We start from the raw sequence: 22229 nt of genomic DNA on the forward strand, positions 1-22229 counted from the left end.
ACGGCGAGAAGCAGCGGGGGGGAGAGGCGGAGCTCGCAGGCGAAGTCGTACAGCAGTCGTGCGCTCGTGGATAGCTAAAAGTTCTTCGTGCTTGTGTTTGGAAGTTGAGGACCGCCTTCTAGTGAGACAAATGATGGAAGACCTGCCAGAGGTGGAGTTATGGAGGACTATTCATGCTAGGATTGATCGCTTTTACATTCATGGCTGGGCTTTGGATAGAAAGACATGCACTTTCATTTCCATAGGTATCACCATATCCAAGGATCTTCCCATCGTCCTTCTCATCAAGGACTTCATAATACAGAAACTGGCCAAAGGCGAGCCAATCCATGTGAAATGTGTAATGAACCGCTGATACTATGAGCAAAATCCAAAACAGCTGCCGAACTCATGCACGGATTTCAACTCCAACAAATTCTAGATTGCATCTATTTTTGCGTGGTTCATCCGCACATCATCTTTTGATACAATATGCCCTAATTAATGTAACTCGTTGAGAAAAAACTCACTCTTTTTGGTATCGATGTAGAGCTTAACTTCGAAGCTCTTCCAAAATATAGCCAAATGGGCTCTATGTTCCTCTTCGTTCCTACTGAATACCAATTTGTCATCAAAGAAAACTCCTATGAATTTCTTATGCTCATGGAATGTACGATCTATTATATGAATACCCTTCTCTAACAACTCAATTACTTGCTTCATAATCTCTTCTTGTTGCGTGGCACTCACACGATATTGGGCGGCAAGCTACCTGGCACCAAATCTATGCGATGATCCTCATGTATTTTAGGAGGTAGCTCTTTTTTTTTCTAGGAAAAAGATCCTTCTATTAGTTAATGAAAAAGCAGCCACAAAGGGCTAGCTACAACCACGAAGGGCTAAATACAAACTCGCCTCATTTAAGGGTGGGAAACATATGATCAAAAGGGAGAAGATAGTTCTCCTCCAACTCGCCGCTCTAAGAGTAGAGGGCTATCTCATACAAGGCGAAGGGGAGGGAACAACCACACATGTGGTCTATAATGCCAAGTGGGGTCAACACCTTTATCTGTGAGAAATGGGCCAGGCCTCCAAAGCCTCAAGAAAGCCTCCCACCGCTTCCGCATGCAGTCAGAACCTCCCTGTAACTTCCCCCACTGACCACGAAGGGTGTTAATGATATCAAGCCATATACTCCTGATGGACTCAGTCGGCGGAGTGTGGGTACCCTCAATGGCCTCGCTGCATCTAGCTCGCCAAATGTGCCAAGCTGCTATGCTACTGCAAATCTCCTTGCCAATCGCCTGTCGGTGGGGCTGTGACTCGTACTAGTGCAATACAATGGTAAGAGAGCTGAAGGGATTTCCCTCCCACTTCCTCCTCATAAGCCCAGCCTCTGTGGCCCAAGCAACAGTGCCCCATGTAATGATCCGGGTCGATGCCCTGTCCATAGTGAAGATGCTGAGAATACGCTGCCAAATCTGTTGAGCCTTCGGGCAATCCCAATGACAATGTCGCTAAGACACCTGAGGGTGGCTGCACCATGGGCAAGCTGCTGGCCGACCTCCAACTGCCAACCAAGTACCGACCGCCAAACTCCTGTGTGCCATCAACCAAAGAAAGATAGTAATCTTTCTAGAACGAAAGCTGTCACAAAGCCTCTTCTAGAAATCTGAAAGGAAGCGCTGTGAGAGGCCTTGTGATTGCCAATGTGCTGCTGCTACCAGGGTGCCATCTATCTCTGGCATCTGGATCCTGTGGCCTAGCCACGCTGTATATGAAAAGAAGAGGGCATCCAAAGTCTCCTCCCAATCCGCGGGGTCATGCCAAGTCCGCTCTCCCAGGTCCCACTATAGGCGCGTGAGAGGCTGGCACTCCCATATCCATAGCTACCAGAATCTCTCCCTAGCCACCATGGCCGGTGTTGGGTCTATGTGCCACTCCCATGCCCGAAAACCAATCACCCTCACCCTCGGCAAGGTTCAGCCATTGAAATCCTCGAAAGGAAGGTCGGATCTCTCTAATCTGCCATGGGATCCATTATCTGCTCCATGGACCGCCACGAGAATATCGTGTCTGGTAAACACGCCTAGCCATATAGGGGGGGTCGGGTCTAGGATAGGAGTCAGCCACTCCTGCGGGATAGCTAAGTCAATGTCAATGCTGAGCCTATCTCTACACCGGACCCCTGTCAGACCTCTCTCCTGCACCTCCGGGGCTAACTGCCTGTGTGCGATCCAATCTCCAAGAGACCTGGCAAGTCCCATGCTCAAGCTGCCCCATGATACGTGCAGTTGGGCCCCCAACATGTGGCCACTGGGTAAAGGGATCAAGGATTCCAGAACAAAGGCTGCCAAAGCCGCTCCTCTGAGGCTACTAGAGCTATCTGTCTGAGGGCCGGCCAAAGATGATCCCAAGCTAGAAGTAAGCTGGCTGCAAATCAGTCCTTAAAAGCTAGACTAAAATCGCCGGCTCGCATCTCTGTGAAAATCCATCTGGTACTCTGTAGCCAAGGGCCCCCAAGACTCGGAGTGTAGGCTGAAATCCGAGCCAGTAGGAAATCCTTCCAAGGCTCACCACTGGGAAGGAGTCCTCTAACAATCAATTTGCCCAACAGGGCACAACTCTGAATAGCAGGGTTAATGAGGCCTAGCCCCCCTCTACAACGTGGCTGAATCACCACTCTCCATGCCACCTTAGCCCTGGCTGGTCTCTCGTCTCACTGCCGGCCCATAAGAAGTTCCGGATCAATCGTTGTACCTGGCCAATACATGCCCAAGAAAAGGCCCACTACGAAGTGATGTACCACTTGTTGGCAAGAAGAAAAGGCCCAGCACGAAGTGATGTACCACTTGCTGGCAAGAAGTACTGGTTCGCCACCACCACTCTGCCTGCTAGGGAGAGCCTCACTGAACACCAGTATAAAATCTTCTTTTGAATACTTAGAAGAAGCGGGATGAGCTACTGCTCGGGAGAGATATCAATGCCCACCTAGAAACAAAGATAACAAACTGGAGTGCCCCTCAGGATCCACAGGAAAGCCTCAACCGACCGCCAAGTTGCGGTGAGTGCTGAGCTTACCCAAAATCCATATGACTTGTGCCAGTTGATCTGCGCTCTTGATGCGCGGTAGAACATCTCTATCGCATCCACGAATCTCTGGAGATTCCCAACATCTCATGAAAGGAAAGCTACTATGTCGTCTGCAAACTCTGAATCAAATAGCTTCTCCTGCGTGCGGAGGGGAAGACCCAATCCCTGAAGCCCGGTCTCCTAGGCTGAGAGAAAACTACTCATGGCCTCGATGACGAATAAGAAGTAAGGTACCAAAGGACGGCCCTGTAGAATCGAGCGATAAAGGGGGAATCTGTTGCCACAGGCTCTCTGAATGAGAACCTGGCTGTGTGAGGCTAAGTAAAGTCCTAAGACTCCATGGGGAATCCCATCCGACACATCATGCCCTCCAGAATGCTTCAATCCACCCTATCATAAGCTTTCTCAAAGTCTAGGAGTAGCACAATGAGGTCCTGCTGCCGCATCTTAGTCGAAGCTGTCACCTCCCAGAAGGTAAAGATGTTGTCCAGGATGCTCCGATATCCTGAACAAAGCCAGTCCGAGTGTCATGGATCAAGTCTAGGAGGAAAGGCTAAAGTCTCGTGCTACCGATGGCCTTGGCCAAGATCTTATAGGCTGTCCCTAGAAGAATGACGGGTCTCCACTGTCGGATCTCCAATCTATCACCACCCTCCTTGGGAATTAAGTGAATCAAACCCTCTGAGAGCCTCTCTGGCATGGCACCTATGATCATGATCTCATTGAAGGCAGCTCGAACGCCGCCTTCCATGGTGTTCTAATGACGAAAAAAAATCATGCCTTCGCGGCTACAAGCCCATTCATCAACATAAAACCTGTCTAGTCTAGAGAGATTGGGGCCGGTGCTCCTCTTATCCAATCTCGAGAAGCTAAGGCTCCCAAGGCTACGCCCAAACTCTGGAAGATGCCAAGGGTCCTGGCCCATGAGTGCTAGAATCATCTCCTCCTACTCTCTGCTCCTGAGAGTAGGAGATGGTGGGAGAGCTCAACTGCCTATCCTTGGATGGCGGCTACCGCCAACTCAGAATCCCACTTCGTCCCTAGGGCTGCACTCAATGGGAAAAAGAAGATCATCGCACCATTATCTGACATAGAGGGGCTGGAGTGGTGAAAAACCACACATACCCGAATGGGGGCTAATGTCTCCTCAAACATATCAATCCCTTTCACCGGCAGATATCGGAAGAAACTATAATCCACAAGCTGCCCCAAGATCTGGGGGCCCCACCTAGGGACTATGGCGGGAGCGCTCTCACCGAGGAGGCGGCAATGGTCATCTCAACCGGCTCAGAAAGGCGGTGAATCAAGCGGTGGACGGAGCTCACCGGCTGCCTCCATGCCGGGTCGGGAGCTGCTGGGGAGCGTTGGGAGTGCTTTGGAGAGGCAGATTGGGGGGGAGAGGGCTCGGATGATGAGGCTGGGACAAAGTGAACTACTGGGATATAGTCGATGTCAAGGTCGAGGAGGAGGGGGCGAGGAGGCGGCGAGGATGGGCAGAGGGGCGGAGAGGCCAGAGAGGGGTGCTGCTGTAAGAGATCCATCAGAGAGGTAGGTTGTCGAGGAGGGGCCCTCCAGGGGCTCAGAGAGGTCTGCCGGCCTCACTGAGCACTGAGGATCGGGGGGAAGTTCGACGAGGGATCGACTGCCATACCGGTGGGGCCGGAGGGGCCGGCTCCATGACTGGAGAGGGCGTGTTACCAACGGGAAGGTGCTAAAAGAAGTGTTCAAAACGGTTCTTTGACAGAACCAAATCCTCCTAAGCTCTACCAGCCTGGCACATGCAGTAGTAGCGACACTGAGCTCTGGTGGTGGGCTAGCGGCCTACTAGGCACGCGGGCCAACTATCTGCCACTCGCGCCGGCAGTAGGGTCATCTGTAGTTAGGACCCGTCTCTCTCCTTGCCCCTAGTGAGGAGCTAAACGAGAAATAAGGGGGGGGTGGGGTGCACCCGAGGTGGCCGCGTGGGCTGCCCACGAGGGAAAGCTGTGGCTAAATGACCCATTTGCCTGCAAATGAAGCATTGACTTGGAAGGCCTAAATACTCCACGCGCTGCTGGACAGGGTCGCTCGGGAGGCTATGAAGAGATATACAATGCGATATAGTATCTGATGAGGCAACACAGATGTGGAGAGATGGAATCCCACCTGCCCGTGTGAGGGTCGAGGCAACAGTTGGGGGGACTCCACTCTCCCGATGGCACACCAATCACCGGGAGAAGAGGAAGGTACTCCTTCCTAAGGCCTGGGAAACAAACTATCACTGGGAAGCCCGACATGCTAGCCAGAGGGTCAGACACAGGATCAAAGTTGTGTTGCCATCGTGTAAAGAAGGCCTACGCTGTACGTAGTCCAAGGTGGCTCAGCCGCATGACTCAATCTGACGTCGTCGGTGAACTCCACCTGGTAGTATCTATGCCCCAAAGGATGAATATTGGTGATCTTTGCAAGCTCACCAATGAGGCGCGCCTGTAAAAGATCCCCGAGCTGTCTATGTGGAGGGTGGCTACCAACAATTTTGCAAACCAAGGTGAAGGCCCCTAATGAGGCAACAGTGGTGAGAATCTGAAGATCCGCTTCGGAAAGGAAATGCCAGCAACAGCGGCCTTGGTCAGGGATGACAGAGCAGCTACCATGGAGTCCTTCTGAGGGTGAAGACCACAATAGACCAAAGCCTGCAGAAATGAGCAAAAAACCTCAAAGAAACTGAAAACTCAACGTGCACGGGAGGGGAGAAAGGACTGAAAGCTGAAAAGGAAGGCGGGCAGGGCAGGGCGGCAGGAGAAAAGGGCAAAAAGGAGGGGGCGGCGCAGAAAAACCAGAGAGAGGGGGGCACAGATACACGAAAGGAGGGGGGAGGGGCGCTGAAAAGCGAATGGAGGGGAGGGGCAGCTGTGCAGAGGAGGGAGGGCTGTGAAGAGGCGACGAACATCAGTTCAAGGGGGGGAGCTCAGTCGCCACGCTACATTCCGAAGAAGCCATTAGGAGGTTGCTCTTATGGCAAGGCATCTACAAATTAACCTCTAAAAACATTTAGAGAATTCAGCCTATCCTGCATGAGAGTTTCCACGTGTACATCACTTATGTTCTACATTGTCACGAACAAAACCAAGTATGCAGAAACACTCCTTTTTATTGCTTTGGTAATTTGGATGTATAATATAGTTGGGATAGAAGCTTAACTTAGATTCTGTGGGGAGTTTTGTGAAATTTAAGTCTTTAGATGTGAAAGTGATATTGTAAGGACAAGAGCTCGAGCGTGCAATGAGGACTGCCTAGCTCCCCGAACCCTGAATCGCACCCCTCCGCCTCTAATTATCTTCGCCTCTATTCCTCTACCATCGCTTCCTTCCTCCATCGATGCGCCCCTCCGCCTCTCTTCCTGCTTCGCCCCCATTCTTCCTCCGCCTCCAATCCTTGCCTCTGCCCGCCCTAAATCGCCCCATCCTTCCCCTCTGTTCGCCCCTGCCCCTGCCCGCCCTTCTTCGCCCTCCTGTTGAACGTTTTTTTTTCTGTACAGGATGGATGGCAGTTGGAGAGATGTGACGTGCAGGACCTTATTGAGGGCCCCCAGATTCGTCCAGTCAGAGTTGTTGGCAAGTTAGGGAAGCACGTCTTTCTTGACTCCCCCCCCCCCCCCCCCCCGGGATGATCACAGAGAGTGTTAGCCTTTGGTTGTATGGTGGCTGCCATATCAGACATTTGCATTGGGACCCCGGTGAGTGGGTGTGGAAGGATGCTTGTAACCCCTTGAAAAGCATGCCTTTTTTCACTTATACGGTGCGGAATGCCAGACATCTTATATTAGGACACATTCAGAGTTTCCCTACTCTTAGACCCCATTGGGAATCTTACGGCATTTCGACTGACATTCAGAGGGTTTTTTGGCGGAGATTGTGGCATTCTTATAGGAAGCCGCAGTTTTCCTCCTTTATCTGGGTTTCTCTTCATGGTGGTCTGGCCACCAATCAGTGGACGTCAGTTACTGGTGCTTTTGCCCAGCATGCCCTAGATGTGCAGGAGTTTCGGAGTCAGTTTACCATTGTTTATGGGAATGCAGGGAAGCACAGAGGGTTTGGTCTGCGATTGCACACCTCTTTGGTAGAATTAAGAGGGATGCTATCATTTCTTTTGGTTCTATCATTTGGTTGACACAGTCTGGGTCTCAGCTGAGATTCGAGGGGACTGACAGAAGCTTGGCCATTATGGTTAGGCAAGGAGTTGCTCGGCAGTGTTGTTTTCAGGATTTGCCACTTTCACACTTTGTCCCTCCGGCACAGAGGTTAGACAGCTCTTGGGAGATTATTGCTAGCATCTCAGCCTGGAATATTTGGAAGGCTAGATGCACCGAGGCCATTGAGGGTACTCCCGTTCTTGTTTCTCAGTGTCTTTGCAGAATTTGGAGTGATATTATTCACACTATCATGGCTACCTGGGCCAAAATCCAGGGATCTTCGAGGGCTGCGGAGAGGAAGCGCAGCCAGTTTATGAGAGAGTGGGACATTGGTATCTTTTTCACGTCCTCTCATTCGGGACCCTATTGGCAGCACAGGGCTCCTAATTGGTTGAGATCTCCACCTTACTTGGTGTGAAATCTCCATTTTGTAAAATTTTTTCATACTTAATAGAAGTCTCCTTTCTGAAAAAAAAAAAAAAGTCTTTAGCAATCCCAAGGGACAAAATAGAGAGGGCTAAGTGCGGGAATGCAGCATAGAGAAAGAGAAGACGGAAGGAAAAGGCTGATGTTGAAGGAGGAGAGTGGGCCATCAATGGTGGTTAGGGCCAGCAACGGAAAAGTATGGGGGGGAGTAAGGTTGGGCATGGCAAGAACCGGATAGAAATAACAGGCAGAGGCAGGCAAAGGCAGGCAGCAAGCATGAGCAGGCTGCCATGGCCAGAAGTGAAAATGCAAATGGAGGCCGATGGGCAGAGAATGGGACACAGAAGAAGCACATGCAGAGTAGGGATGTGCATTGTGGGGCAGTGGGTTGCCTTATGCAGTGCAGCTGTTCACAAGGAGGGAGATGGGGGCAACGAAAAGGGCAGATGGGTAGGGTGGGGTTACAGCACTGCTGAACGAGGATGGCGGCAGCCATGTGGGAAGCAGGCTAGACAAGATGGAGTGGGGATGCAGCTGTATTTCTGGAACACTAAGCTCAATGTAGTGTAGATAAGACCGGATGCCCCACTGACACTGTTTCAACTTTGACAATCACCTGTTAGTTTGACACTGCTTTACAGTGTCTTAAGAAAATGGCATGAACATTAAGACCCTAAGAAATGGAATCCAAAAATTGTAAGCTCTTAATACTTTTGTGCATACCTTGCTTGCAAATATGTCAAACTCTCCAACGTCCTGTTTGCATTGGAAATGTAACATCAGTTCTATATATTGTGAGGTGGTGTGTAGTTTCTGATTTTCTACAGGTTTGTAAAGAAGTTACACAATAGACGCAGAATTTAAATAATGAAATCAATACACCATGAAATAAAACCTAATTTAACATGTGCATGTAGAGAAAGACAGAAAAATAAGTTCTGATTAAAAGTTGATATGATGTGCTTATTCCAAGTGCAAGCCAATTAAATTCTGCCCTGCTGAGCCAGTGCCTCCTCCTTGCTGCCATCTTTCAGTCTGACTAGCTCTCCCCTTATTGCCATTTGCCCCTCTGCCCTAAACACACACACATACTTTTTTCCTTTCGCATGGCTTCACACTTTTAGCAAGTTAAGAAAGGTAGTTAAGTCTGCTCATATAATAGCAGCAACAATCGCAAAAGCAGCAAGGTGCACCTCAACAAGTATCATAGTGGATAGATTTGAAGACCACCAATCTCAAAAATCACCACCTACGTACAACTCAACAGTGAAATTTCAAGTCGGCAAGCTCCCGTTAGATCCCCCCCCTTTTCCTTGCTTCGCTGCCCACCTCCCCCCTCTTTCTTAGCTTCGCTGCCCACATCCCCCCCTTCCATCACTTCACTGCCCCTCCCCCAATTCTGTGCTTCGATGCCCGCCTCCTCCCCCCCTCTCTTCTATCCTCGCCTCTTCTTTTTGGGAATGCACCCCCCCCCCCCCGTCCTTTCTTTTTCTTTTTCTTTTTTTAAAAATAAACTTTTAAATGTTTTTGTGTCTCCACCTGGCTTTTTTTTTTAATAGTTATTGTGTCTCCACCGGCTTCTTCTTCTCCTTTTTTTTTTTGAGCCTCCCCCCCTCCTTTTTCCTTCTTCTTCTCATTTCCTCGCCCTCTCCTCCCTCCCCTCCCGTGCAGGCTGTTTCCCAGTTTCTGGGGGTTTTAGTTTTCTTGGCAAGCTTCGGTTCATTCTCGTCTTCACCCTCAGGAGGACTCCATGGCAGCCGCTCTGTCAACCCCAACCGAAGCCGCCATTGCTTGCATTTCCTTCTCCGAAGCGGATCTCCAAGTTCTTGCCACGACGGTTGCCTCACTTGAGGCCTCCACCCTGGTCTGCAAAATTGTTGTTAGCTGTCCCGCACGCGGACAGCTTAGGGATCTTCTTTAGGCTAGCCTCATTGGTGAACCTGCAAAGATCACCGATATTCACCCTCTGGGACGTGGACACGGTTACTACAGGTGGATTTTGACTCGCCATCGGCGTCAGATTGAGTCATGTAGCTAAGCCTCCTTGCACTGCGAACGGTGCAAGCCTTCTTTGCTTGGTGGCAGCACGACTTCAATCCTGCATCTGACCCATTGGCTGGCGTTTCGGGCTTCCCAGTGACAATTTGCTTCCCAAGCCTTAGGAAGCAGTACCTTCCTATTCTCCCAGTGATTGGTGGTGCCATCGAGAAAGTGATGGGAGCCCCCCCCCCCCCCCCCCCCCCCCTCCGCTGCTGCCTCAGCTCTAGTGAGGGCAGTTGGGATCCCATCCCTCCGTATCTGTGTGGCCTCACCGGAGTCAGCCGCATTGCATTTCTCTTCCTAGCCACCGAGGAGATCCCATACAACAGCGCGTGGAGTATTCTGGCCTCCCAGGCCAATGCTACATTTGCAAACGGTTGGGCCATCTGGCCAGAGCTTGCCCTCAGTGTCAGACTAGGAGACCGCCCCCGGTGGTCCCCCCTCCTACTTCCCACTTAAATCCTCACCAAGGGGGCGAGGGAGAAGCATGTTCCCAGGCCGCGAAGCACCAAGTTCCGACCATGGATGACCCATTAGCTGGAGAGTGGGGGACGGTTGGCCCTACCCCGGTCCCCAACCATGCACCAGAGCTGAGCGTCGCCGCCGTGCCGGCCAGGCTAGCAACATGCACGAGGATTCGGTTCTGTCAGAGAACCGTTTCGAGCACTTATCACAGCACCCGCCCCCGCAGACAGCGAGCCCCCTCCAATCATGGGGAGCCCCCCCGCCCCCCACCCCCCCCCACCCGCGACCCCCCGCATTGTGGCGGCCGATTCCTCGTCGCGACTTTTCCTTTGGACCTCAGTGCCCAGTGGGGTAGCTTGACCCCACCCTCTCTTCGTCGAGCCTTCTCCAATAGCCTTCCTCTCCGATGGATACCTCTCAGCAGCATCCCTCTCCAGTCTCTCCGCCTTCCCCACCCCCCCCCCCTCCGCCTCTCCAGAGCATTCCCATCGGCCCCCTGCACCCCCTCATCTAGAGAGGAGACAAACAGCGAGTTCTGTTCATCGCCTGATTCATCGTTTCTCAGAGCCGATGGAGATGTCCATTGCAGCCTCACCAATGAGGGCTCTCCCACCTAAGTCTCCAGGCGGCGGCCTCCCAGGATCTTGGGGCAACCTGTGGATTATAGTTTCTTCTAGTGTCTTCCGACAGAAGGGACAGACAGGCTGCTCGAGGATACCGTAGCCCCTATTCGGGTATGTGTGGTCTTCCACCACTCCAGACCCTCTACCCCAGAGAATGGCGCGATGATCTTCTCTTTTCCCTTGAGCGCAACCCGCGAGAAAGAGTGGGATACAGAGTCGGTGACCGCTACCATTCAGGATCAGGTAGTTGAGCTATCGCATCATCTAGAGGATCTTTGCATCACCAACGTTCTTACTCATTTATGCCCTCTGGCCACGATGGAGCTTGTTGGATCAGCCCACAGAGACCAAGGAGGGGAGATGGTGACCTCCATCCTGGAGGGGCTGCTTTTTGTGTTCATGCATACCTCTCTCGCAGTACCTCTCCCCCCTTCTTACAGATATCTCCATTGTGATCGATGGACCACAAAGTATGCATACTCTCGCGCTCGGGCTGAGTGGCAGTACATGGAGGGTAGGATCCATGCCCACTTTGGCGCAACTTCACACCAAGACAGATTGTGACTATTCCGTGTCTAAGCCTGCGCCCAAGACTCTTCGAGTGGAGGGTAATTCCAGTAGTTCCACCTCACACAAGGATTGATATGAGGATTGTCTCATGGAACATTCACGGCTTAGGGGGGCCTCAGTGCTTTCAAGGACCAGGCGTCCTTAGAGAGCCGCAGCGAGCTATGGTGGAGGACCTATCGACACCGCCTCCCCCCCCTTCCCCCACCCACGCCTCCGACTATACCTGCAGTCGCTCCATTTGCCCCTTGTCATCCACCCCTCCCCCCCTCGCTTTCGGGTCCCGCTTCGCCCTCGACTCAGCTTCAGACTCTGATGGAGGCCCCTCCCGCCCCACCTCAGAGGGACTCTTTCGTAGCCCCCTCGCCCACCCCTAAGAATACCCATCAGGATTTCTCTTTCGAGATTGAGTTTGAGACAGCCCAGAGCATGGCCCAGTCCTAGCCATGAGTCCCCTTGACATCAGGGGCGCTCGGGCCCTCTTCAGACATTGGCAGCATGGTTTCGACCCAGCAGCGGCCGAACAAGGAGAACGCCTATTCCATGTCACAGTTTGCTTTCCTGGACTTCGCCGCGAGTACCTTTCGCTCCTCTCCAGGATAGGATCATTGGTGGACTCGGTGCTTGAGACTGGCCCCACAGCAGCTTCAGTGGAGGCTAGAGCAACGGGCCTGCCTTCGGTCAGAGTTTTGGTTCCTGACATCTCCTCCCTTCCGAAGGTCATTCAGTTACCTAGGATGGGGGGGAGGATGGATCGATCAGAGAGTGGAGTTTTCGGGGCTCCCGAACCAGTGTTTTATATGCAGGCAGGTCGGCCACTTGGCCAAAGCCTGCCCTCACAGGAGACCCCGACCTTCACCGCAGCAGCAGACCTCCAATGGCCCGCGTCCACAGGTGCGGCTCAGCAGGCAGCCTCCGGGACACCTACTCAGTCCACATAGACCTCTGATTGGCAGCCTGGACAGGGGCGCCGTAGAGGGAGACAGCCACAGCAGCATGCCCGGAGACCGACGCAGCAGCAGACACAGCCTCAGCATCATTGGGTTCCAGTGAGGAATAGCTTTGCTCCCCTCCAGGAGGAGACCCCAGCGCAGACTGAGGATCAGGAGATGCCAGCGTCCCCCCCTTCACCTCCACCCCCCCTCCCCCTCCCCCGTCCCGCCTCGCTTCCACCCTCACCTCCTCCCGTTCTCGCTCCCACATTTTCAACGTCCCCTTCCCCACCCCCTCCTCCCCCTCGGCTCGCCTCAGTTCCCCGGGAGGCACTGGCAGTGCCCTGGCGCTCACCTGCAGTCCGGCGGGCACTGAGCATCGACCTTGCTCGTGTACCGCAAAGGAGACCTACCATGCCGATTCGTGCTTCACGGATATCCTCTATCCGCAGTCGGCTGAGTAGTCTCGATACTAGACAGCGCTCGGAGGCTTTCGACTACTCCTTTACACGCCTATTTGGAGCGGAGGGTCCCCATGAGCCAGCACCTATCAGAGTTCATGTGGTGATACTTCCGGCCCGAGGGGAGGAGGCACTTGATTCAGCGGTGGCCTTTTCCTTCCCTTTTTGCGGCACTAGCGATCGGGAGTGGACTCTGGATCTTGCTATTAGTATTTTGCAGACACAGGCAGTTGAGTTTTCTCATCATGTGAGCGATTTGGAGATTACAGACATGGTAGGCCGACTCTGGGAGTTCGAAAATTTCTTTGATACCGGGAGTGCGGATGCCTCTAGGAATCGACACTTGGTGGTTCGCATAGTGGCAGACCTAGCGCGAGACCCTGGCTATGTATGCATACATGAGGATTCTTTCTCCGAGCGGGAGGCAGTCGCTATGGGACACAGCCACTGGCGCCTGGTCCGAGACTCTTGCAGTACACCAGGTGGGCAAATTCGTAGTCGCTCGGATGGGGATAACTCTCCATCCAGGCCGCTTGCGAAGGCCCGTCGTATGGCTGAGACAACCTCCACCTCAGCAGGTCATCCATGAGGATCATCTCATGGAATGTATAGGGCCTTGGCGGCGCACACTATGTACGTTATCGTGATTGCTTGAGGCAGAAGCTTCAGAGATGCGTGGTTGGGGGTAGTATTGATATTTTGATGTTGCAGGAGCACCATTTAAGTGAGCAGGATTCGGAGATATGGTTCGGTGATGCCTGGTAGATGGGACAATTTTTGGTCTACAGGTTTTCGTCCCTTGGAAGGGCAGGGAGGAGTATGTATGGTCATTGCGGATGCATGGCGGCAGGCCATTGTGGATCGCGGGGTCATTGTGCCTGGTAGAGCACAGTATGCACGATGAGCACATTGGTGTGCTCAATGTCTATGCGCCCAATCATGCTAGTGCCAGAGCAGAGTTGTGGACCCTTGTTACAGATGCATTGCCCGAGGCCGCACATTGGTGTGTTGGGGGAGACTTCAACATGCTTGAGGACTCGGCCGATAGGGTGGGAGGCAGTCATGTTACAGTGCACGGCACGGAGCTTGCAGCTTGGGAGCGATTTTGTATGACACTGCAAATCACTGATGCATGGCAGCATGAGGCTTTCTCCCGTTCTCAGGATAGTCTTAGTTTTTCTCGGTCAAATCGCCGGCAAGGAAGGACTCATTTATCACGGATTGATCGCTTCTATATGGGCGACAAGGTCGGGGAGCGTGGTAGCTCCGTTGGCATTCTCGTTGGCACCTCTTTCTGACACCATGCGCCAGTTATTTTGACTCTTGAGGAGAGGACACGGGAGACCAACTTGCAGTTGAGGATCCCAGAGAGGATACTTACAGACCCCAGTCATTTTGAGGACATTGAGAGGATATGGCTGGATAGCCAGAACTCTGACCTGGATGCAGCAGGCCAGTGTGCCCAGGGGCTCATCGAGCTCAACTCTTTTTTGCACGCTACAGCCTTGACACAGCTAGGAGAGACACGAGAGCGGGAGCATCGCTTGAGACGTAGCCTTGCTTCACTCCAGTGCCTTCAGGAGCAGCAGTCCACATGTGAGTGGGTGGCGTCCCAGCTGAGCCAGGCACGTCACGAGGTTCGAGAGGCAGAGGAGCAGAGACACAAGTTTTACTATCATCGCCAGGCCTTTCAGTGGACTCAGCTTGGTGATAGAGTGACTAGGAAGTTTTTTGAGATCACCGGACCCCATCATGCTCGAGCAGGAGTACGCCAGCTTAGGAGGCAGGACGGATCGTTAGCCACTGAGCCCGAGGAGATTAGAGCTATTGTCACTGAGTTCTATAGAGACCTGCTTTCAGCGAAGCCAGCCACGAACGCACGTGATGCTTGCAGACAGACTGTGTGGACCCATGTGCAGAGGAGGGTCACAGATCGTATGCACACAGCTTTCGGTGCGCCCCTTTCAGAGGATGAGCTTGTTGAGGCTTTGAGGACCCTCCCGCGTCATAGTTGCCCTGGGGAGGACGGTTTGACGCCTGCCTTTTTTATGCGCTATTGGGAACTTTTGGGGCCAGGCCTCCGCAAGGGTTTTCAGCATGTTTTGGACACTGGGGTGATGCCACAGAGTTTTTTAGAGGGCTTGATCTTTCTTATCCCCAAGGGGGAGGGAGTGTCAGATGATATTCGGTTGTGGAGGCCTATTATGATCCTCAATACTATTTACAAGGTCCTAGCCAAGGCCTTGAGTTTGAGGATCCAGCCCTTCCTTGGGGATTTCATTCATGCTACCCAGACAGGTTTTGTCAAGGAGCGCAATATCCTTGACAACATCTTCACCTTCTGGGAGGCGACGGCCCGAGCTAGGTTTCTCGGCGAGGACTTGGTCGTTATGCTTCTCGATTTTGAGAAATACTATAGAGTCGATTGGGGTTTTCTGGAGGGCACTATGCTTCGCCTGGGTTTTGAGCCAGACTCGATTCGAGGAGTGGCGGCTCTATATTCCACAGCTCGTAGCCTCTGTAAAGAAAAGAAAAAGGAACGGAGCGAGAGGCTTGAGAGGACTCCAGCTTCCAGTCCGGGGTGAGGACTTGCTTGATTCTGAGTTTGCTGATGACACGGGATTGTTTTTGCATGGCAAGGAGGCCAATTTACAGAGGGCAGAGCAATCTCTATAGGTTTTTGGTGTGGCTTCGGGAGCATTGATCAATTGGCGCAAGACAGTGGCTTTTTGGATCAGTAGCGCTCCCACTCCGGCATGGAGCCCAGACCCGGGTTTTAGATTGATTCCCCCTGGCACAGCAGTGCGGTATCTGGGATGCCAGATTGGACTTGATTTGTCACCTGAGCAGCAGATCGCCCCGCTTCTTCTGAGCATTCGGAAGAAGCTTCTATATTGGAGTACAGCTCGGCTTTCCTTGGCTGGGAGGGTGGTGGTGACAAATCAAGTGCTTTTAGCGACTATGTGGTATATCACGTCTTGCTGGATTTTCTCGAGCTCTTGCATCAGCCAAGTACAGAGGCTGATCAGGAACTTTCTTTGGTCAGGGTGGGATGGTCAGCCGGCCCGAGCAAAGGTTGCTTGGACAGTTATTACTCTTCCGCTGGCCCAGGGGGGCTTGGGCATTATAGATCCAGCTGATCAGAGTAGAGCCTTGTTGGGGAAGCTTATTGTTCGGGGACTGCTTCCAAGCGCTGAGCCTTGGAAGGAGCTTCTATTTCAGTAGCAGCTGCAGGCTAGAGCTCTCCCAGCAGGGGGCACTTGGGCACCAGAGATACGGTGGATCTTCATAGAGATGAGGAGGATAGGCCTCAGTAGAGGATGGGAGGATAGATTTGCCTTGAGCATCCTGCGAGCTTGGGAGTTGCTGAGACCGGGGCTTTCTCAGAGACCTCCCACTTGTGATGCGGAGCGGGCCCGACAGCCGCTCATCTAGAACCCCACGGTACGCACAGAGCAGGGTCATATGCTGGGTTCTCAGCCTCGTCTAGCCTGGGGACCATTGGCAGCAAGCCCAGCACGCAGTTTTGGAGATTGGCAAGCCTTTTGCAGTCTCCCAGAGGAGATCCAGGTGGAGAGGCAGAGTCACTTCAGAGAGGGGCTGATTATGAGGGATGACATTCAGGAGGCACTCACTGAGGAGTGGTTCACGCCTTTCGAGCCAGCGGCCCCACGGTGGATGGGAGCCTTTACAGAGTTGGACATCCTGATTGTTGTCAGAGCTTGCACTGAGGATGGTAGATGCCTCTACTATGAGATACAGGATGAGAGCCTTCAGAGAGTGGAGGCAGAGTCGCCTTTGGTTGCAGAGTGCATCTTTCAGAGGATACGGGTACTGGCCACCACTTCTCCAAAGTGGCATATTGATGCAGACCCTGCAGATGTGGACTCTGATTGGCGCATATGGACATATGCTGCGCGCCCATTGGCCCGGCTCTAGTGGCACGCAGGATCTCGGCTTTCCAGTAGCTGGTTGCCCACAGGGGCTCTGCAGTTGGCACCTGGATTGTCTACAGTGGCCTTCCGCCAGCCTGCGTCCGATGCGGCCACCCATTGGAGACACAGCGACATTGCCTATGGGACTGTCCACAGGCGTGGCAGATTTGGTTGAGGATTCTGTACATTTTGGCCCCCCTCTCTGCAACGGGAATGTATACGTCGGGAGCCGCTGCTTGGTCGACTTCGTCAGGGCTAGCTATGGGATACGAGACGGAGCAGGCCAGCCACGCCATCAGATTCTTTGGGAGCCAGCCTCGCCTTGTTCCTTCACCGGATTTCTCGACAGCCGACTGGACACAGGAGAGGGATTTATGGGAGCTCCTCAATCAGCAGCCTCACCATATGGTTCACCTGGAGAGCCCGTTGTTTCAGGGCTTTTGAGGGGAGACTGGAGCCACCAGCAGAGACTGTTCGGGCTATCTGGCAGGAGATGATTCACACTCTACGAGGATAGTATGACCGCATCCGGGGCGACTCGGATCGAGCGATCTTGCGACGCCAGGCTTTCCACACCACTTGGCGCAGCGGCCCTTTCTATACTCTACACGCGTGTACCCCCCGCTGGCACTACACGCCACCTGTTTGGATTTTTCCCCCTCCTATTGTATGATATAGCCTCTCAGTTATTTGTACTTTTCTGCACCTAGGGAGAGTCTCCCTAGCTGCCTTGATTTGTCTCTGCTCTGCCTTCTTATGAGCAAGAGAGGGTTTGTAGTCCATTGGGCTTTTTTATAGCTAATGAAAGGATCTTTTCATGGAAAAAAAAAAAAAAGATATCCCCATTGTGATCGATGGACCACAAAGTATGCATACTCTCGTGCTCGGGCTGAGTGGCAGTACATGGAGGGTAGGATCCATGCCCACTTGGCACAACTTCGCACCAAGACAGATTGTGACTATTCCCGTCTAAGCTTGCGCCCAAGACTCTTCGAGTGGAGGGCAATTCCAGTAGTTCCGCCTCACACAAGGATTGATATGAGGATTGTCTCATGGAACATTCAGGTCTTAAGGGGGCCTTAGTGCTTTCGGGAACGAGGCATCCTTAGAGGAGAGCTGCAGCGAGCTATGGTGGAGGACATGTCGCCATTCGACAGGGTTGTCCCCTTATCTCTTTCTATTTGTCGCCGAGGCCATGAGTAGTTTTCTTTCCGCCCAAGAGACCGAACTTCAGGGATTGCGCCTTCCCCTTTGCACACATGAGGAGCTACTGGACTCAGAGTTTGCAGATGACACAGCAGCCTACCTTGCTGGAGATGATGGGAATCTTCAAAGACGGAGGCAATAGAGATTTTCTGCAATGCATCAAGAGCACAGATCAACTGGCACAAGTTGTGTGGTTTTTGGGTAGGCTCAACACCCACCCCGACTTGGCGACCAGTTGAGGCTTTCCCATGGATCCCGAGGGGCACTCCAATCCGATACCTCGGTTGCCAAGTTGGCATTGATATCTCTGCTGAGCAGCAGCTTGCTCCGCTTCTTCTAAGTATTCAGAAGAAGCTTTTATAATAGAGCTCAGTGAGGCTATCCCTAGCACGTAGAGTGGTGGTGGCAAACCAGGTACTGCTTGCCACGATGTGGTACATCACCTCGTGTTGGGCCTTTTCTCGTGCTTGTATTGGCTACGTACAACATTTGATCCGGAACTTCTTGTGGGCCGGGAGTGATGGGAGGCCAGCCAGGGCCAAGGTGGCATGGAGAGTGATCCTTCAGCCACGTAGCAGAGGGGGGCTTGGCCTCATCGATTCAGCTATACAGAGCCGTGCCCTGCTGGGAAGTTGATTGTCAGAGGACTCCTACCCGGTGGTGAGCCTTGGAAGGATTTCATCTTGGCCCAAATTTCAGCCCGCACTCTCAGCCTTGGAGGCCCGTGGCAACAGAGTACTAGATTGCACACAGGCAGTTACCTCACGAGGATTAGGAGAGAGGCATGACAAGGATCCGGGGTAGAGACACGCTAAGCATCGACATCGACTCAGCTATTCCTTAGGAGTGGTTGACTCCTATTCCAGACCCGGCCCCCCCCTGTGTGGCTAGCATGTTCACCGGACACGTTATCCTCGTGGCGGTCCATGGAGCAAATGAGAACAGTGGTCTGCTCACTTTTTCTATTGGATTACATGGTCGATTAGAGAGATCGAGGCACCCCTTGGAGGATTTCAGAGGCTGCACCTTGCAGAGGATGAGGGTGATTGGTTTTCGGGCACGGGCATGGCACATAGATCCAACACCGGCCAAGGTGGCCACGGAGAGATTTTGGCGGTTATGGATTTGGGAGTGCCGACCTCTCACGCGGTTGCAGTGGTACCCTGGAGAGGGACTTGGCATGATCCCATAAATCGGGTGCAGACTCTGGATGCCCCTTTCTTTGCATATAGAGTGTGGCTCAGCCGCAGGATCCAGATGCTGGAGATAGATGGCACACCGGCAGCTGGTTGGCCTTTCTACTCTCTAGTCCAACGCACTAAATACTCACTAAAACAGTGAATGCGTCCTAAATAACAACCACACACAACCTAAATCCTAGAAACACACACCGAAAAGACATCTTTTTGTATGAAATAATTTACAATGTTTTATTTACACACACCCACACAGACACACAAATGGAAAAGAACAAACTACTACGACCCAACAGATCATCAAGACACAACTTCACCATTCTAAACTGAATAAAGAAATTTAATGTCAAAATGGTTTTGTGTAAATTGTTTCCAAGAATTTAATGAAAAAGAACCGATATTTCCAACACTTCCACGTTTCAGTCAATCTGCAACAGCATCACTGCATTCAACATTTGGCTAATCTTCACTTCACTCCACTCTTCACTCTCTCTTTCACACTTCAAAACTCTTTCTTTCTTTCTTCTCTCTCTACTCACTATTCTCGTAAACTCTCTTCCTCTTCTTCTTTCTTTCTCTTCCTCCTCCTCAAAACACAAACACAAGAATAATGCACACAATCTAATACATTCTCTCACACTCTCATGCTTTTACTTTTAAGTATGCACCATGTCAAAGTGATCAAATCTCTTTCTCTCTCTTTCCTAATTTGCATGTACACACATAGCGTAGTCATATTGCCCTCTCTCTTCTTTCCTTCTTCTTCTACCCACACACAATGTCTCCTCTACTTGCTATGGTTCCCCACCTTCTCTCTCCTCATTTTAGCTTGAGAGCATGGAGACCTCCCACATACACACACACATTTCTTTCTCTCTCTCACAGTCTACCATGGGTGGTCTTCCTAAGTGTGTGCTTGCTCTCTTCATGAGCATCCCCCTTAGTAGTGTGGCTAGGGCTTGCCATTATGATGTCTTGCCCGATAGGCTTCAAGACACGGTCTAGGCTGCCTTTGCCTTCGTTGTTGCAAGCATGTCCCCTACTCTTCATGACCTCATGGCCTGGCTTTGTCCATTATGCCTTGGCGACCTTGTTTCATGCAAAGAGCACGGTCAACCTAGCTACCTACCGAATAGGTACCCATTGGCCTGGTGAGTCTCTCACACCGAGTACCACCTCATGGAGCTCATCTCCATGCGTGCCCGGCCAAGGACTTAGGCGCAAGTCTCATATCCGGCAAGCTCACCACCTTGTGCACGCCGGCCCCTAGCCACAAGCGCAAGGCTCCAAGCCACCGACAAGCCATGCGCACGGCGTTTGGCTCTTGGCCGTTTATGAGGTATGGCGCCTAGCGAGCCAACACTCTCTAGCGTTCATTGATGCGCACGAGTGCCACCCTCAAGCGGCCAGCCAATTAGTTGGCTTGGCGTTAGCCTCATGACCACGGCGCTCTTCATCTCCAGTAGGCGGCCTGCTCCAGATACCCCATGCGCAGGGACTTGGCTACGCCTCTTCTCCAAGTGCACACCTGAGCATTGCAGAGTTGGCCAGCCGTCGTCCATATGCACAAGGCTCAACTAGTCGGCCTCCAACCTTGAAACACGGCCTCCTCGTCACCCGCCAGCCAGTCCCTCAAGCACACCGGCTAGGTCCTCCTTGTGATACGCAAGCGGCCAACACCCCAACTCCCAAACGATGGGCTCGGCCCCTTCCATGTTGCACTAAGCGCAAGGCCATGGCGCCTTCTATGCATCGGCCTGACTCATGCGCACAAGGCACGGCGCCTTCATTGGTCCGGCCTTCGTGATGCGCTGGCAGCCCAGGCACAAGGCCAAGTGCCGGCCTGCCTTACGTGCTCAAGGCACGGGTGCTCTCATGCGCCTTCCATCTCTGGCCATGGCGGCCGTCGACCACAGAGGCCTCCGCCTCCTTCTGCCTGCGCCTCCCTGCAACGTCGCCTTCTTTGTGGCTACCCTCTCTCTCTTTCTCATACAAGACACGCACACACCCATACTCTCTCTCTATGTACAGAGTTAACAACAACAAACATTAACAACAAACAAATAGCGCAGGCTTACCTCCTCCTCCTCCTCCTCGTGTTCTTCACGTTTGACAGAGAGAGAAGCGCTCTCTCTCTCTTTCTCTTATATTCTCTCAAGAAGTTGGCGGGTACCAACAGGTGCTAAAACTACCCACCCTTCCATTTTTTAATTTGAAATTTTTCATTTGTAACAATATTAAGGTCTCTAAACTTGCGTTCCCACCTAACCATCCTCAAAGCTTGAATTCGAAACTCATCATACTAACCCTCGATCTCTCTCTTCTCTCTTCACTCTTACATACAACCTCCTCTTTATGTACACTACAATGTTAATCGTCACCATTCCCATGCAATGTGCTTACACCGATGGACAACATCGACAATCATGATGCATGCAAATACCATGACATTCCACACACACATGCTTTCAAATACCATGGAAATGCACCTAAAATAACCACAATTGACCCTATTTAAACCCTAAAAATTGCTAAAAATGGCTTCGATCCAGGGGTCATCATTCCCCCCACACTGAAATGTGAGCGTCCTCGCGAACACAGCAGCAACTTCACTTCACAGCTTCCCCCACACTTAACTTCTTCACCATCACTGCCTAGCATCACATCTCCACTTCATCACTCTGAAACAATCACCAACCATACACTAGAATTATACCGTACCAAACAAACAAACAAAAACAAAAACAAACTTGTAACACTTTCACATCAGCACACATAAATGAGTGAATGAAAATCCAAGTTGCAAACACCACTACCAGAACTTATATAACACTAACCAATAGATAAACCAAAAAGGTTTATTAAGCAAACATTAAATCCCAAGAAACAGTAAAAATTAGCAACTACCACAACATCCTCACTATGTCTATAATATTTCCACTTTAACAAATAGGAAACAACCCATCCATAACTACAAAACTCTAGGAAAACTACCTTCCACTCACTTCCATATTTCATAAAGACAATAGTAGCACAACTAACAATGGAAGTCATTGCCTGATTGAAATTCCCTTATATCAGAACCATGCCTTTCTCGTTTCATTTTTTTTTGGCTTGATTTATTTATTTATTTTT

General features: G+C 51.8%; 1 protein-coding gene across 6 annotated transcripts in view; it reads right to left on the bottom strand.

Annotated features, from left to right (window-relative positions):
• LOC147637513 (uncharacterized) overlaps positions 1–22229 on the bottom strand; it is a 183833-nt gene that overhangs the window by 96204 nt on the left and 65400 nt on the right. For 4 of the 6 annotated variants that reach the window (XR_015266050.1, XM_086799298.1, XM_086799297.1 and 1 more), the window contains one exon: positions 8393–8425. Coding sequence is in view for 5 of the 6 variants with exons in the window: in XM_086799298.1 (XP_086655424.1) it covers positions 8393–8425 (33 nt within the window). In the remaining variant the exon portion in view is untranslated. Of the gene's footprint in view, positions 1–8392; positions 8426–21614; positions 21776–22229 lie in introns of all 6 variants that reach the window. The other 2 variants (XM_086799299.1, XM_086799300.1) reach the window with 2 other exon arrangements.

This window comes from Cibotium barometz, chromosome 6, assembly GCF_041138505.1.
Source record: "Cibotium barometz isolate CiBa-2024 chromosome 6, ASM4113850v1, whole genome shotgun sequence".
Lineage (NCBI taxonomy): Eukaryota > Viridiplantae > Streptophyta > Polypodiopsida > Cyatheales > Cibotiaceae > Cibotium > Cibotium barometz.